General features: G+C 41.8%; 1 protein-coding gene across 1 annotated transcript in view; it reads left to right on the top strand.

Annotated features, from left to right (window-relative positions):
* The first annotated feature begins 1,783 nt into the window (after positions 1-1,783).
* The window catches only part of LEF1 (lymphoid enhancer binding factor 1), a 97,955-nt gene continuing 81,005 nt past the window's right edge, over positions 1,784-18,733 (top strand). The window contains 5 exon segments of the mRNA XM_030564795.1: positions 1,784-2,594; positions 3,163-3,413; positions 5,729-5,799; positions 7,236-7,258; positions 7,261-7,367. Coding sequence (XP_030420655.1) covers positions 3,201-3,413; positions 5,729-5,799; positions 7,236-7,258; positions 7,261-7,367 — 414 coding nt within the window. The 5' untranslated portion in view covers positions 1,784-2,594; positions 3,163-3,200.

Raw genomic sequence — 18,733 nt, 5'->3', positions numbered from 1 at the left:
TTTAATCATAGAAAGGTTGAAATCATCTTCTCCAGATTGGTTTTTATTCTTCATGCCAAAACTATTTTATTCTGGATCTGTAAGCGAACCTTTTCGGCTATCATGAGTTCCCTGTAACTGGGCGTGTGACAAGAGCGGGACAGCAATATACACAAATACAATCAAGTCACTCAAAATCACATGTGTATGTTAAAGAAAATTCCTAGAGCATCTAATGGGCTTCGTTAGTTTTCCAGAATAGAAGATCCCTGCTAGAAAACACCAAAAAGAACATCTTCTCCTCCCCCTCTCTAAACTGGGTCCCATTAGGTAGCTTGAACTCATCCTTCTTGCCTGCAATAATCCCGAGAGCAAAGGGAGGTGTTCTGCAATGAGCATGGAAGTCCGCCCAATTAACATGAAGGAGAAAATAGGATTTGAATTAGGTGTAGCTTTCAGACGTTACAAATAATCACTAACGTCCCTATTTTCCCAACAATCGCCTCTTAATTACTTTACTCAACCCATCTTCCATAAGGTGTTTGTTTAATTACGGAGACATTGTACACTTCAACTTCTTTTGGGGTCTGTATTTTGAATGTCTTGCTTTCTAATGTACTTAGTGCACTTGTTTAATAAGGTAACAAACATATCCCCATTCCTCTTTTCCTATTTTCTTACCAGGGTTTGTTGGTTTTATATTCCAGCTGGATTTTAATTACAGTTTGCACGGGAAATGATGTAAAGAAAACATTTAACGTTTGGAATTTCATCCTAACTTTCATGATTATGTCACAGAGAGCCAGGTTTGCCTTCTAGGTGTCTCTTATAAAACGTAAAATTATAATGTGTTTAAAACGGATTGAAGATATCTTTACGTTTCTATTTCACCGTGTTCTTGAGCTTGTATGTTTATCAATTTTACAACCTCTATACAAAACATGAGTTGTAGTCTTCCAAAGCCAAAGTAAGTTCAGCTGGTTCTGCACAACAAATTTCACTGCACCACATAGATAGACTAATCAGAGTAAATGCATATTAGTGACATTTCCAAAGACCCTGAACGCTGGTTGTTTTATACAGATACTCTGGATGCTGTTTAAAACATAGGGGCTAACAATACAAACCCTAAATGAATGGGATAGGGAGGAGAGTTGATTGTCTTTTGCTATTCCTATTTTTTTAATTACAGACTTTATTTTGATGACTTGAAACATGAATCCCGGATGCCTGTTTATCTCATTGTCCGTTCAAGGACTACTAGCCAGGTACTTCTCTCAGTCAGTTGCTGGCTTGCTACATTTAATGATGATCTAATAACTCTGCCCTTCATCTGAAATTACTGCAAACATTTTTAAAAAATACTTAGTGCCCCTTTCCCTCTGCGAACCATTTAATGCGTGTGCAGTCCCTGTGCCTCCAAAAAGGGGGAGTCTTAAAGCATCCTAAAACATCCTTGTTCCAGATGTCTGGGGATGTTTAGATAACTATTCTTCGCCCTCCTCGGGGTGTCTGTGTTTGAGGTGAATTATAAACCTCCACCCCTAGAGTAGTAATTCCTTGCAGAGCCCCCCTTTGCGGCTCTGCATTATAAAAAATAATCAACGTTACTGCAAGATGCTGAGAACTTGCAAAATCCTCACTGGCTAAATGCAGACGGCCGGAGGTTTGCACCATGCAGGAGTTCTGCACTTTACAAAAGAAAGAGATTTTTTCCTCTTTTTTTCCCCCTGCCTCCTCCCCCCAAGTCGCTTACTTTCTACTCTCTCCCCCAATTTCTGCCCTGGAACTGAACGAATCGATCGCTTTTCCGATTCCTCGTTACTAGCTTATGACAGTCGAGGCGACTTCTTTGTATTTAACGAGAAGGCTGCAGCAGCTCTCTCCGCTGCTTGGCCGCTGGCTAAGCCGGGCTGCTGAGCGGATCCGTTTCCCGGCTCTCTCCAGAGTGTCGATCAATGCGCTGTCAATCAGAGCGGCGGCTTCGCTTTCATCTTCTCCCTTCCCGCCCCCGCCTGGTCCACAGAGAGAAGGCGGGGGCGGGGGGCGGAGTGGGTGGAGGGGATGTTAAAGTTACATTACAGACACTGGCTCCCACTTCGCTCCGGTCCGTCCCTCTCCACTTTCTGCCCCGAAAGACAGAGCGAGAGACGCCCAGGCCACGAGACCGCGTCTTCCAGGCTCCACGCAGCGTCTCGCCACCTTCCCCTCGGCCAGCCCGGGAGAGGAGGGAGAAGGTGCCCTGGGAGCGCGCGCGTGGATTGCTGGTGGCGCCCCTCAAGCCTGGCAGCAGCTGCACCTGGAGAGGCGAAGGGGGCCGCCGCTGCTGGGCGTCTCTCCTCCATGGGGTGCTCCATCCCCGGCCTGCAGCAGGCGGCTCGCGGAGACTGGGCTGGCACCCTTTAGGGGTTGTGAATGCAGAGGAGCCTTGGGCCGCTGGGACTCCTCGGACGAGAACTTTTCCCTTCTCGCGCCGCCTGCGCGCCTGGGGGGGGTTGGTCGCTTTTCTTCGGGGGGCTCAGGCAGCCCGGGCGAGCCGGGCACGGCGAAGGGGAGCGAGAGAGCGGCGCTCCGAGGGCAGCTCAGGCGAGAGAGGACAAAAGCAAAGAGTCTCGGTGGGTTTGGCTTTGCGCGTGTGGTGGCTAGTGAGAGCTAGCGGTGGAAGCGCTTTCTGGGCCTCCCTCATCTTCCCCAGCTCCCCGACAGGCAGGCGGGGACCCCCACTGAACTCTGGAGGCGAACTTTGTAGCGCCCCCTCCCCCCCAGGAAAGGAGACCCTGAGTGTCTGCCGGGGCGGCAGCCGAAGAACGCCCCAGCTCCGCCAGGCACTGGGCTCGCCCCTCCGGCTGCGCTAGCTGGAGCTCGGCCGGCTGGTCTCCCCCCCGTAGCTGGAGGGGGAATGGGAGCAGCTCTTTTTAGAAGAGCCCCGGAGAAGATCAAAGCAGCTCCAGAAGGGCCCCAACTTCTCCAAACTCTTCTGTCCTCTTGCAGACACAGCGGAAAGCGGGGGAGGAGAAAAGTGCATGTACCCCCGCCCGCGCACAGCAGCAGCAGACAGACCCTCCTTTCCCCCAGGTGGCTGTGCCTGCCTGGCCTCCACTCTCTTGCGGGAAGGGGGGAGGCTGAGACTAGTGAGGGCAAGCGGCTCGTAAAGACTTAATATTATTTATTCCTTTTTATTAGTATTCTTCCCCGGGCGGAGCAGGACTTAAAGCGCAATTATGCCTCAGCTGCCGGGAGCCGGAGGCGGCGGCGGGGGGGATCCGGAGCTGTGCGCCACAGATGAAATGATCCCTTTCAAAGACGAAGGCGATCCCCAGAAGGAGAAAATCTTCGCGGAGATCAGCCACCCGGAGGAAGAAGGAGACTTGGCCGACATCAAGTCCTCTCTCGTTAACGAGTCAGAGATCGCTCCCAACAGCAACGGGCATGAGGTAGGGGGGCCGGCGGGCAGCCAGCCAGCTGCGGTGCGGTTCGTGAGGCCAAGTGTTCAGAGACACCCTGATAAGGGATCTGGGCTGTGGGGAGGCTCTAGAGACTTCAGTCCTGGGCTTAGGCCAGGGAAGACCAACACGCCCCTTCACGGTTTTGCTCATTCTAGGGCTCTGAAGCACCTTGATTCCAGCCTGGCCTCTCTGACTCCACAGTTAAACACCTCGAGGGTCCTGGATCGGGTTCACAGATCGGGATGAATTAAAGGCGATACAGTCAAATGCAAGCAGCACTGTGCGCACCGCTCCTGGCACCTCTATTTTTAGTGAAGGCTTCAGAAATGCAGGGGAAAGGCAGGGAACGGCGGGAGTGCAAAGGAAAACAGGACGTCGTCAGCCGCCCAGTGAGACGCGGTTTTGACCAAAGCGCTTTGTAAACTAGTACGCCAAGTTTTCCATGAATGGGAGGGCATGCACCTGGAAGTGTGTAAAGGGATGGGGGGGGGGCAGGAGTGGAAGAGCGAACACTGAGATCTTCTTTGCAAACCAGGCAAATGTGGGCAGAGCCTGAGCAATAGCAGTACTTCATTCAGTGCTGGCGGCTCTTTGATCTGCCCCCAACTTCGGGTTCAGACCGTTGGGAGACCCGTGATGCTCGATTCAGCACGACCGCGTCGTTGCTCTTTCCCAGTCTGTCTTGTGTGCTCCAGCCTGTCTTGCGATAAAACCCCCTTTTTGGAGCCATGTGCTGTGCATTATCAAGCTTGTTCTTTGCTTAGGGGCTCCTTCGTCTCTAGCGCCTTGATAGTACAGTAAGCTACCGGAGAGAGTAAATAGAGACACGTGGGTGCTTGTGGGAGGGAACCAACTAGACCTTTTACCTTTTCTCTTAAAGGGGGGGGGGGGAGAAAGTTGCAGATCATCTGTGAAACACAGAGAGGTTTGGGACAATTCATTATATTGGGGAGTCAGATTTTTGTAGATGTTTCCCCCTTTCTCCCCCCCCCATGGGAAGAAGGGGGAAACATCTGGTGCCTGAGAGATGATGCATTCACTACATTAATTTTTTGGTGTTTAAGTTTTAGTGGTGGAATTGGATAGCAATCCGAGATTGCTGGACAAGATTTGTGCAGACTCGGGTTTGATTTTGATCACATCTGAAACATTTTGTTAACCAGTTTTTTTTTTCTCCCTAATTGCTGCATTTCAATTGGCAGTGATCCTAAGAAACTAGAATGAGCAGCTAATGGACTGCACTGGTGGAGTTAATATAGTGATACTTCTAGTAACTAATGAATGGGCATGGATTTTTTTTGGGGGGGGGAGTAATAGAAGGTGAATGTGTAGTAACAATATTGATTGGGAGTTCATTTGCAATAAGCTAATCTAGTCAGAAATTTGGGGTTGCAATACTGAGAATCAGCATTAGTAGTTAACATTAGTAGTTACCTTGCTTTGAGTCCGGAAGTCTTATTTTTGAGGGTAGATTAACACTGCTAGCTAACAAACAACCTTTTACCTGTAGTCAGAGTTGACATGCTGGTTCTTGGCTTCTACTGCAACTTCCACTCAGGGACTATCCAAAAGCTTAGCTGGTTTTTTCTCCGTTCCAGCCTGTCTTGTGATCAAGCCAAACTGCATATTGTAAAAATAGCCTTTTAAAAAATAAATAAAGGAATCTGCATTGTTGCTTGGACATATTTTAAGTGAGTGCTAAACACCTTTTTAGTGTGTATGCAAGAGGACCTTCTCTTTCCTTCATATGTCAGTTTCCATAGCCCAGAACAAGCAAGTTCATGTGAGTCACAGGATCCTATAATAGCATTAGACCTAAAGTAGCCATGAAATTTCTTTGCTAAAATCAAAGGTCAGAGCATTAATCATAAACTCTTTAAAGGATTTGCACAAACTGTTTTGGTAGCAATTCACTAACATGAAAACAACTTAAGAACAAGGATGGAATTTTTGAAAGCCCATATAGTGGGAGCACTCAATATTCATTCTTCTTTGGTACTAATTTAGGAATACTATTTTGGTTCCTAAAGCTTAAAGTATTCTTGAGAAATAAGCCCCTTTAGTAAATTAAGTGCACTACTTGTGCTAGAACTGCTTTGTAGAAGCACATGGTTATTAAATTTATAATAAAAATGATCATTCTGTGTTTCAGCACAATTCCTTTTTAGCACAAGTTAGGACAAATATACAATTTTTTCTCCTGACCTAGACACGTAATATTTTTTTTGAAAGATCGAGTGCTAAGCAAAAGTGAATAGATATGCATAAAATACCCGTTTTAATGGTGGATTCTTTGTGGCTAGGTTTCCAGGCAAGCCCAAGCTCAGGAATCCTATCATGACAAAGGCAGAGAACATTCTGAAGAAGGTGAGATGTGCTTATTCTTTACTCTACATTATTACTTTATCTATGTCCCTCTCAGAGTGTACACAGATGTAATTGCCTTTTAGTAAGCAATCAGTTTAACATGTGTATATACAATATGTGATCTGTATTTATGAAAAAAATCAAAACATTTTCAAAATTGAGCAGAAATGAGATTTTCTGTTTATTCATCTAACTTCAATAACTAAATGCTATTTCAGCTGTTTGCCAATTGAAGCAAGTAGGCCAAACAGATCTTTTTGCCAAAGAAATAACTATTTTTAGAATATCAGTAGTTCATACATAAAATCTTCACTCTTCCCTCATTCTGACAATCCTACTGAGTTCTGTATATTAAGTTGTACGCTCACTTTGCAACCTAAGTCTGTCACTTAAAAAAAAAAAAAGAAAAAAAGCCTTAAAATCAGGAACAACATTCACATGTTTTGATGTGCAAATTAGTGAACTATAATACTTCATTAAGGAAGATGAGTGAAACTGACAATGTACATGTTTAGTTTAGAAAGCTGGACAGTAATGTAGGATTATCTTCAGTATATTATTATAATGGGGTTAGTGATAAGGAGGATGATCTCCATTAGAATTGAGAGTTCCACATAAAGTTTGGGGCTTCAGCTTTTTCTTCAGTCCTGGTCCTTGTTAATAACCTTTTTCTTATTTAAATAAGATATTAAACAAATGGAACCCTCTTAGGCCCCAATAAACAGTAGGGTATCCTTGTACACCAGCCTGTATTCCTATTCTCCTTAATCACTTTCAATTAGCATGACCAGAAAAATTGTTCATACATGCAGTATGTCACTCAGTGAAGGAAGTGGCTCTGTCTAACCATAATACTGCACTTTCTTGCAACCAGCTGTGTAACTGATGGGAGAAGTCCATATGCAGGACAATTCCAATAGATGCTACCAAAAATGAAAGAATTACTGCTTTATAAATTTTATCTCCATGGGTATTTGTCTGTAGCATTGCTTGCTGTTCATGCAATGAAAATGCACCACTAGAAATAGTGTTTCTCTTATGGCTTGTAAAAATTATGGGGGTCAAAACCAAAGACCACCAAGTAGCTTTAGAATCTAATGTAGTGCATTATGTGTATCTGTTCTTCCAAGCTCTTATGCAAATCATCCTAGTCCAATCTCTGTGTTTGAATAGACTCACAAAATAGACTGGCTATGCTGAAGTCTTCCCATATTTTAAGTGCAGTTCCTAACAAATGTCTGTTTAATAAGCCATTTACGGGAGTAACTGCTGTCAGAAATGCAATAAAAATAAAATGGAAGTCCCTAGCAATATACACCCCTCCAGCACTCCCTCCCCAATATTTTTTAAAAGATACTGTGTATTCTTACTGTAAAATGCCTCTAATGTACCAGAAAAAACTTAGGGGGTGGTAATTTAGCTTCCGCTTATTTTCTTTCCCAGGAAACATCCAGATGGTGGTTTATACAGCAAGGCCCATCATACTCTGGTTATTCTGGGTATATCATGATGCCAAATATGAACAATGACCCTTACATGTCTAACGGATCTCTGTCTCCACCCATCCCTAGAACAGTGAGTTACCTGTTACACAATAGTCTTTGGAGAGACAAATTGCTTTCTGTTCAGTGTATTACACTTTTGATATTATGTTAAATACAACTAAGATGAACAATGCATTGCCATTCTGCATGCTCCTTTCATTTGGTATATAAATTTCCTGACGATTTTGGTTGGGTTGGTGGAGGAAAAGCTGCAAATCTAATAACTGAAGTATCGAGTTTTGTGTCTGAATAAGGCTGAAAAAGATACTTTTTTATGTGACTTTGTGGAATAAATTGTGATGGAATGGTGTAAATGTTACCTTTTACAGTAACAGGAAGGACAGTGATACTACTATACTGGCTTTAGTTTAGCCCTCCTGGTTAGGAGGGAAAACAGAGGATTGGGTGTAGGAGTACTGGAATTGCTAATCTGTACATGACATTCAAAAAGAGCTGACAAATGTTTTTCCTCATCTATTGGTTCTTAGCAGCCTGTGTTAGGAATAAATATCAGCTATGTGTGAAGTTGTTGGGTCTGTGAGATTGACTGTCACTAGGAAAAATAACCATAGTTGAAGATATAGCATGTGAAACAATTGTGGATGAACTGTGTAAGATGTAGCTGAGAGCAACTTTTGTGTTTGTGCTCTACCATGTGGTGGCCATTAGACCTGATTTACTGTCAAGATGAGTAGTATTCTCTGGTTGGTGTAGAAGTGTGCTTGATTAACATCTGTATACTAAATTCCCACTTGTTTTTGTAAATTTAATTCTAATTGAGGAAATCACATTAGAAGAATTGCCTTGGAAAACCAGAAGTTATTTGTGTCTCCTGCTGTAGAATCATAATTTCAGTGGAAAACAATTTCATACATTTTATTCATTGTATGCATTGCATTTTTTTCTAGTAACAGAGCTAGTAAGATGCGAAAGTGTTTAGTTGGCAACTTCTCTACTCTATCTTCATTTCTGTGTTTTTGGTAGTTTTTTTTGAAACTTGTTTGATCTGTATTGGTATTTTTAACAGCAAAACATTATACTTAAATATTGGAGACAGTCTCCACCAAATAAAGGTGCTTGAATTCAGAATGACACAATAGATTCTGGCATTCTGAAACCTGCTGCAAATGCTTGTCTTATATTATGGAACCTTATTTACATTTGAAAGAATAAAAACAAAGGTTTGTACAATATACTGCTTTTATAGTTTTGTGTCTTAAACGTCGTCTTATTCAAGACAGATTTTTTTTTTTAATTTCAGCTTGAAGGTCTATATATGTGTGCTTAATTTTGAAGCATTCAAACTACACCTCTACCTCGATATAACGCAGTCCTCAGGAGCCAAAAAATCTTACTGCGTTATAGGTGAAACCGTGTTATATTGAACTTGCTTTGATCCACCGGAGTGTGCAGTCTTGCCCCCCGGAGCACTGCTTTACAGCGTTATATCTGAATTCGTGTTTATATCGGGTTGCATTATATTGAGGTAGCAGTGTATATCCCATGTGGTCTTTCTATACTGGCTTCTGCTGAAAGGTATATGTAAAATAAAAATTCTTGACTGATTTTAAATTGCAGTTCTGACTTGCTAACAGAAAGGATGCAGTCAGTTGGAAGTCTTTAATGCTCAGACCTGTGTCTCCTTGAAGATCAGGGATTTAATAAGACCCTGTGCTACTTCCTCTACCTCCAAGAAACAATACATGAGTTTTTTGGAAGCAAAATAAATCTAACTTCTTAATGTTGCCCTATAAAAATGACTAGAGAATTTAAAATCTCAAAAATGTTTTTGTTCTTAAATGCATCACAGTGGGACATCAGTTATTTACCTGCACACTGCTAGTACACCTCTGCAGAAAGTAGAATAATAATTGATGTTTCAGACTAAATTGATCAGCTTCCTTCTATTGTAGAAACATTTGAGTTGATATTGTGGGGGATAGAAAGCAGAATCATTTAATTGTAATACTCCCAGCCTAATGTCTAAGGGAGCATCTTAAAGCAACACCACAATTCCTGTGAAGTAGTGTTCTTGTAATATGCTAATGTTGACCATAAACTGAAATCTCCAGACTTAACCACAAGGCTACATACTTGAGTTAATCTTTTGTTTTGTTTGTTTAAATGAACTGTCATCCTTTGTTTTTATACTTGACAGCTGTCTTTTAGAGAGTGTGTGTGTGTGTGTGTGAGAGAGAGAGAGAAAGAGAGAGAGATCAAAATACTGCATCCAGAAGATTATACTCGCTTACTTTGCTATTAACCACAACCTATGTGGTAACCAGTTATGCCTTCCCACCTCATCATTTCTGCTCTCTACCTTTGTTCGGCTTCTAACTGTCACCCATTCAGCTTCCCTCTGTTTCCTTGCAGATAGCAAGATTGAAAAACAGTTTATATAAGTCCGTTTAAGAGACCCCAAACTCTCATCAGTGGTGTCAGTCTGACCATTTGTGTGTGAAGTAGCCTTGTGGTATACCTGAGATTCTTCATTTGCATAACAAAGCAACTACTTGTTTACTGCATCTGTTGCCTGGAGGTGTTAGACAGAATTTTAAATCACCTCAGGGTACTGGTAATTTTTCACACTATCTGAACAGTCTGACTTGCTTATGTTCAGATAATCCAATAAATGCTCATTTAAACTGAATGGATATTAGCTGTGGTGGCCCTTTCTAATTAACACAGTGTTTATTTCAGGATATAGATGCAAAAGTGTAAAACCAGCTCTTCCTTCAGACGACAGGGATACAAGCTCGGGCCCTGATCCTGCAATGCTGCATATGCTTAACCCTATGCATGTGAATAATTCCACTGATCTTATGGAATTAGTACATGCATAAGCGGTGCACTGTTGTCAGCAGGGTTTGGGTCATTCAACCATAGGTGTAATTTGACTTCTATATTTTGGTGGGGGGGCAGTCAGGCCAATGGGGCTGCTCCTGCCTGAGGCTTGCAGTTTGGGGTGGGCAAATTGTGTCCAGGCATTCAACTTTGAACTTTTTTCCTCTGGATCTTTATGTGCCACACGTACAGTCCTATATGCAAGGGCCAGGGGAGTACCAGTGATGTTTTGTAGCTAAGTTTTCAAGGAGTTAATGTCAAGATTAGTTTGATTTGGGAGAGGAAGATCCAATACTGTCACTAATCATGCTTAGAAAAAATGCTAGGTGGAAAAAACTGTCGTCAAGATTACTGAAAATTTCAGAACAATGGAAAAATGACTTAAAAGGCTGATGTTAAAACACTAACATTTTCCTCCATGCATACTTGATTCTTTGCCTGGACTTTAATCAGAAACTAAACTCTATAATAAAGTGCAAGATGTGTACTAAACATTGAAAAAGGAAAATTAATGAGCTGATATTGACACTGTTCTTGACATAGAGATGAAAGTCAATTTTGTGTTCAATTCTACTAAGGTTAGGCTACTTTCTCCTCTTGTGTTTTTCCCCCACCTTGGTAACTGAGCTTTCATTTACTACTTGCAGAAAAACAAGCTACAAGCTCTTCTGTACCTCCAGCGCTGTAGAATAGAAGCCACTATAACAGTATACTCCTTATCAGATAGGTGGGTAGGCGAAAGAGCAAAGAAATACGTTTCGGTAGCTGCAGCAAAAGTGATGTGCACACACACAATAATATGAAAACCACAATAACACCTGGTGAATATGAGTCCCATGAGGTTGAGAGTTCTCTTAGTGGTTTCTCTTTGTTGGCACACAGCGTGGGTGTTGAAGACAAGAAAAAGTAGGTAGCTGTTTGTTTTTTGCCCTTTGAGCAAGACTAGTTTCTGGTAGCAATCTTGGAGCAAAACCTTCATAAAAACCTTTTGTATTTTTTAAATTCCTCAATGAATTCCTACTGTCATAAACAGATAGTCAAGGGTTAATAGAACAGAAGTACTTCATGTCTCTTTTGCACGTAAAGGGTTAAGTTCAGTGAGCCTGGCTGTCACCTGACCAGAGGACCAATCAGGGGACAGGATACTTTCAAATCTTGAAAGAGGGAAGTTTTTGTGCATGTGCTGTTAGATTTTGGTGGCTGTTCACTCTGGGGCTCAGAGCAACCAGACGTGCAACCAGGTTTCTCTCCAATCTCTCTGATACAGGCTCTTATAAGTTCAGAATAGTGAGTACTAGGTAGATAAAGTGAGTTAGGCTTATGTTTGTTTTCTTTATTTGCAAATGTGTATTTGGCTGGAAGGAGTTAAAATTTGTATTTTGCTGAAAGGATTTTAATTTGTACTTGTATACTTAGGCTGGGAGGGTATTCCCAGTGTCTATAGCTGAAAGACCCTGTACCTATTCCATTTTAAATTTACAAAGATAATTTTTACTGGTTTTCTTTCTTTAATTAAAAGCTTTTCTTGTTTAAGAACCTGATTGTTTGTTTGTTTTTTTTAATTCTGGTGAGACCCAGGGGACTGGTCTGGATCCACCAGGGAATTGGTGGGGAGAAAGGAGGGAAGGGGGAGAGAGAGGTTATTTTCTGTCTGTGTTAGGATTACTTTCTTTCTCAGGGAGCGTCTGGGAGTGGGAGAGAGAAGGAGAGGGGGGAAGGTGATTTTCCTCTCTCTTTTAAGATTTAAGGAGTTTGAATCACAGTGATCTTCCAGGGTAACCCAGGGAGGGGAAGCCTGGGAGAGGCAACGGTGAGGGAGAGGGTTTACTTTTCTTATGTTAAGATCCAGAGGGTCTGGGTCTTGAGGGTCCCCGGGCAAGGTTTTTGGGGGGGACCAGAGTGTACCAGGCACTGTAATTCCTGGTTGGCAGCGCTACAGGTTCTAAGCTGGTAATTGAGCTTAGAGGAATTCATGCTGGTACCCCATCTTTGGACGCTAAGGTTCAGAGTGGGGAATTATACCATGACACCTACTATGCTATTAAATGCATCTCTTTCCTAGGGATTAGGCTTTATATTGTATGCTATAGAATTCCTCCAACTCTATTTCTACCCTTCCTCCTCGCCCCGGCTAAGCATGTATGCACACACATGCGAGAATGTAAGAATTATTTTAATGTCCAAACTGGTTTTTGATTAGCATCTGAAATTATTAATTAGGCTGAAGAATATTCTCAACATTTGCAAAAAGGCTTGGATATGGTCCACTATGGACAATGCATATGGAATTTGCTAGAAGTTCCTCAGGAAGAAATTCTAATGTGGGAAGTAGTTAAAATGGTGTTCAAAATTTCCAATTGTATTTGGAGCCCGGATCATGCTAGGTTTTGTACAGATGCCCAAGACAGTTTTCTGCCTTGAGGAGCTTACACCTCAAGATGAGTGAAACAGAGTTGAGAGAAACTTAAGACAAAATTGATTATATAGACTAACAGTTTTGGTCATTGGAAGCTTCAAGAACAGGGCTGGGCACTTGATTATGGAGTGTTTGTAGGAGCCTGAAAACAGTATGAGATTTTGGGATGGGGGTTTGGTGCCTCTATATCCAGAGCAGAAGATAGCTCAGAACTTGAGTTCTTAAACTTACTTTTCAAGAAAGCAAGCTTTATTCTTGAAGGTGTCAACATTGGCACTTACTGGGAAACTGGATAGTCACCAATTTGAAACCAGCCTAATTCAGGAATTATATTTCTAATGGATATGTTTTGGGTCTTAGTGCAAGATATGATGATGAGAGATGCGGGAACTGGAATCAGTTGCTTGAGATCAAGACCTGTATGGGCCCTAGACAAAACTACTCCTCTTATGCTTTTTTTGAAACCATGGCCCCTTTTCTTCACTCCCTTTTCCATTCCCTCCACCCCACCATACACAATGGTGGCATATTAGGCAGTGTATAGGTAAATAGAGGACTTCGTTTACCAAGATACTGTCAAGATACTCTTTCACCAGCAGTGAAATGCCACACGTTTTTTTTTAAGATGACATTTGGGGTTAAGCAAATTCGCTTATTAAATACTGTACATTTAAAAAACCACATTTGGAGCCACACAAAACTTGGTACCTAAGTTGGTACTTCATTGGTACAGTCTGGATAGGAGTGAAGTGGGGCTCTTTAAAAAAAATCAAAATATTGAAGTGTGGGCATCCAGCTCATACATGGAGGGGAGAAAAGGGAAATCCTCAACATGAACAAGTGAACTTTACTATTTCAAGCATTCCTACCAGCTGGCCTGGCTCTGATCAGCTGTGATGCCTCATGGAGCATCAGTCTGTGATGTCTGAGATAGGTCCTTTGAAACAGAGAGATGAACCATATGGGGTTCAAGTTTCTTGTTTGTTAAACAAAGTACAGTGGGCATTTGGAGAGAGGAATGGGTGAGAGAACAGAAATTACCTGAGTACCTCTGGTTTGCCCCTGTTTCAAAGGACTACTGTAGTAGCTGTGACAATGTAGAATGATGCTCACTGGGGCCTTATGAAGGTTCTGTGCATACACAGAACACTTCTTTTAAAAGACAAATTTTTCACTTGTGTATTGACTGTCCTTCTCCAGGCGTTAGTGAGGACATTCAGCACAGAGTAGTTTTCCACTGCTGCTTTCATTTCCATAAGCTGGTGCAATCAGGGTGACTCTTACTTGGAAACGAACTTCCACAAACTGACCAGTTGTTAAAAATCTTTACTGGCTGTGGAGGAATAGAAAGCAGTTGGCTTTGGACTGAGCTATAAATGTGGATACGTGACTCTCACTGTTTTTAAAACTCTCATTGCAGTTTTGCTCATTACTCCACTTTTGATTCTTCATGGCTTTGGTTGATTTGGTTATTTGTGACAATCTCTTATTTCCCCCTATAGCTAGAGGCTGTGTATAGACAAGTGAATTTAATGCAACTTTTAAAAACTGGAGATTGCAACTTTAATTTTAAGGAGGTTTAAAAGTAAAATGTCATCCCATTTGCAGTGTATTCATCTTTCCTTTTTCAGTCATGCTCCAGAGAAAATGTTGATCAGAATTGCCTGTTGCAGGCTCTCAGTACCATGCAGGATCTGGCTCTAAAGAAACAAGCATTCATTTGTTATCACATCCATAATGTTAGATGCCAAGAAGGAAGCATGAACCTCTAGAGTTCATGAATGCAAAAGGGGAAGAAATGTTGCCAAATACATGTCATACTCTTCAGTCATTCAGTCTGGATGTAGGAAAAACTGCGAGACTGACTTAGTAAGTTTCTAAAATCTGTTTTAGGTATGAAAAACTCCTCTGATATGAGAAGGAAATGTCACTAAAATAGTGAAGTGTCAGTATATGTTTTCTAAAAACCTTGTTAGATGCATGTGCTATAGTGATGAAAATTTGCCTCTTACCACTAGTATACAAGAACACTCACTTTTTGTTAATTTTGAGTTGTTGAACCACAAATAAAATCTCTTCTAGTACCTAACTTAAGCCATGTCTACATTAGCTAAATCACAGTTAACTTTTGTTCTTATGTGGCATGGCTAAACATTGTGCCTGTGTATCTTAACTGGCCTGTGTGGATGAGGACAATGTGTTTGTAACGAATCTGCCGGATCACTACTATGCAATGTTACCACGCCCATATGACAGCCAATAAATAGAGGGACCCTTCTTTCCTAGAGTAGAGAAGGAACAGCCTAAGTCAGAGGATGAGGTTGAGAGCCAGTGACTTCATGTGAGCAAGAGTAGTAAGCCCAGAGGATGCAGTCAGGGAACTGGCTTCAGCGGGGAGGCTGGGCAACAGATCGCTTGAGAGATGGGCCTGAAAGCTGGACAGAGAAGTGGTCTTTTGCTGACAAAACACTAGCCATGTCAGTAGCAGCCTCAGGGGCCTTTATAGGTTTAGTTATCCTTGTAACCTATCCTGGACTGTCCCGAGCGGCTGGATCTGTTGGCTTATTGTTTGTTATAAGCTAAAGTCACCATGACTAGCATATTTGCACCTTGTAGTATTTGGCAGCATTAATAAAAAGAATTCTGTTACTTGAAGCATGGATGTTCAAGGGAAACAACTAAGGACCAGAGATCGCAGAGCCTAGTGCTTGGCACTTGTGGGTATGCTGCACATACTAGCACGCATCTAGAGGGGATTGGTACACCACTGTACTTGCAGTGACATTACAGTGGGTTCATTTATGCTATGTGGGCTTGCCTTCACAGCTAAAAATGCTGTGGTGTTTCCACCGGGATGGAGGTGCATATATGAATGTGTGCTAGTTATCCCAAGACTGAAGATAAAGTGCTTTAGTTTTACTGGTAGGGCAGTTCCTGGTGGGGGTATATAGTTGGCATTCTTGTTGGCAGAGAGGAACGAGATTAGACCAGGGGTCGGCAGCCTTTCAGAAGTGGTGTGCCAAGTCTTTATTTATTCACTCTAATTTTAAGGTTTTGCGTGCCAGTAATACGTTCTAATGTTTTTAGGTTTCTCTCTGTTATATAACTAAACTATTATTGTATGTAAAGTAAATAAGGTTTTTAAAATGTTTAAGAAGCTTCATTTAAAATTTAAATTAAAATGCAGAGCGACCTGGGACCGGTGGCCAGGACCCGGGCAGTGTGAGTGCCACTGAAAATCAGCTCGTGTGCTGCCTTTTGGCAGCCGTGCCATAGGTTGCCTACCCCTGGATTAGACTGTGCAAGAAGTCTGAATGTCATTCTTGCCACTGGTATTGATCTGTCGGGATCATTGGTAGGTCATTGTGAAGAAGCTTGTACAGTAACGCCTCACTTAGTGAAACAGTGTTAACCTGGATGTCTTTATTATTGCTGATCTATTAGAGAACATACTTGTTTAAAGTCGTGCAATGTTCTGTTTGGCTTGCTCCTCTCCACCAACCCGCCTGGTGCTCCTGCTGGCGAGCAAGGTGGGGGATAGCCCTGGTCTGCCCGCCCAGCTTTCCAGCTGGGGAGTGGGCAAGTCCCCAGCAGGAGCACCAGGCAGGCAGAGTGAGGCAAGCCCCCATGCCCTGACCCTGCTATGCCCCTGCCTCAACCAAGCTTCACAATCATCATTGGTGAGTATTAAACTGTTTGTTTGTTTAAAATTATTGCACTGTATATGTATATAATATCCTTTGTCTGGCAAAAAAAATAATTCCCTGGAGCCTAAATCCCCCCATTTACATTGATTCTTATGGGGAAATTGAATTCGCTTACCATCATTTCACTTAAAGTAGCATTTTTCAGGAACATAACTACAACGTTAAGCGAGGAATTACTGTATAACTACTTTGTGGGCTATTCCTACCCTGGGTGTTCAGGATTATCCTCTCTAGTTACTGTGCATAGAGGGCCAAAACTAAATTCATATTAAAATTACATGCAAAATAACTTAATTTAGCAGCCTAATAGTTTCTATTTTGAGACTCTAATCTTGTGGGATAGTTTGTTTATTTTTGACCTCCCACTTCTAAGGAATCTGTCCTCTCAACAAGAAAGTGATTGAGCACTTAAATAGAAATATATTAATTGAATCTTTGGGCTTGAACTAAAAGTACAGTAGTGAGTTAACATGTGTCCCAGCTGTGATAATCAGCCAGGAATTGTCCACTTCTGTGAAAGGAAAATGGCGATGTGAATGACTTTAGAAGAGCCTGGGTGTATTCAGCGGACATGTGTGTTCACTGACTTAGATTCCGATGGGTAACTAAAACTGTAATTGTTTTTTAATGAAGACATAAGAACGGCCATACTGGGTTAGACCAATGGTCTGTCTGGCCACTCAGACAAAGGATACTAGGCTAATAATGCCAGATGCTTCAGAGGGAATGAACAGAACAGTGCAATCATTGAGTGATCCATCCCATCATCCACTCTGAGCTTCTGGCAAACAGGATAGGGACCCTTAAAGCATGGTGTTGCATCCCTGACCATCCTGGCTAATAGCCATTGATGGACCTATCGTCCACAAACATCTTGTTCTTTTCTTTTTTGAACCCTGTTATGCTTTTGGCCTTCATTCTCTGGCAAGGAGTTCCAAGAGATTGACTGTGTGTTGGGTGAAGAAGTACTTCCTTTTGTTTGTTTTAAACCTGAGGCCTATTAATTTTAATGGGTGACCTCTGGTTCATGTATTGTATGCAGGAGTAAATAAAACTTCCTTGGTCAGTTTTTCCACATAATTCAAGATTTTATAGATTTCCATAATATACCTCCCCTTAGTCATCTCTTTTCTAAGATTAAAAAATCCCAGTCTCTTTAACCTTTCCTTATATGAAAGCTGTTCCATGTCCCTAGTAATTTTTGTTGCCCTTCTCTGTATCTTTTCTAATACCCTTTTTGGATGGGGCAACCAGATCTGCACACAATAGTCCAGATGTGCATGCCACAGATTTATATAGAGGCACTGATATTTTCTGTCTTATTAGCTACCTTTCCTAATGGTTTCTAACATTGTTAGCTTTTTTGGACTGCTGCTGCCCATTGAGTGGACGTTTTCAGAAAACTATCCACGAGTCCAAGATCCTTCTGGAGTGGTAACAGCCGATTTAGACCTATTCATTTTGTATGGAGAGTTGGGATTATGTTTTCCAATGTGCATTACTTTGCATTTATCAATATTGAATTTCATCTGCCATTTTGTTGCCCAGTCACCCAGTTTTGTGACAATTTTATGTCTGAGCTAGGAAAATCTTTTCAGATAAGATCTTAACTGTCTTCTTTGGAGATGAAAGCAGACTTAAATGTCTATCCTTGTTTGCTTGTTTTGTTTCTTTGTTTAATGTAGTTGAGAATATGGCTAAGTAGTCAAATTTGGCTAGCACAGACAACCAAGTTACTCAGCTTTTACTGCATCTTTATTAACTGTAATTTAAATAGCAAACATACTGTTGATGACACTACCTGTAACCTTATACTTCTGCGTATAGAACCATTTTGGTTGTATTTATTATGTGAGACAGGGATTGATATGCTCCCAAAGGTTTTCATCCACACAAGTGTTTCTGTAATCAACACTCAGGGCTTCATTTCAAGTGCCACTGCATAAGGGTTTAGGTAGATCCTACTTAACCCGAACTGATGCACTGGGTCTCTTGGGATTCTGTGATTCCACTTCACAGCATGTAGGCACATATGCCTTCTAGAAATTTTCTAGGCTTTATGCCAGCAGTTGCTGCAGTGTGTGTGGGTGGGGAGGGGGGTGTTTGCTGGGGAATCCTAGTAATGCTGTCTCAAATAGCAAAATATTTTTTGTTTTGGAGATGATCCTTTGTTCACTTTTTTAAGGATAAAGGAAGCTTAAAAAGTATTTTAATGAAAAATTTTTTTATTACAGCAGAACCTAAAGGCTCAGCTATGCTAGACTCACAAATTCTTTAAGACACTCTCTGCCCTGCTATCTAAACCTACTGCAAGTATTAAAACAAAGGAAAAAACACACCAGAGAGTGAGAATTAGCAGGATTTAAAAGCCTGATGCTGAAAGGTGAAGAAAATTGAATTCCCACTGATGTCATTGGGAGTTCTACTTTT

Source organism: Gopherus evgoodei, chromosome 5 (genome assembly GCF_007399415.2).
Source record: "Gopherus evgoodei ecotype Sinaloan lineage chromosome 5, rGopEvg1_v1.p, whole genome shotgun sequence".
NCBI classification, from domain to species: domain Eukaryota; kingdom Metazoa; phylum Chordata; order Testudines; family Testudinidae; genus Gopherus; species Gopherus evgoodei.
The sequence above is the reverse complement of the archived record's forward strand: the minus strand, read 5'-3'. Positions and strand labels throughout refer to the sequence as shown.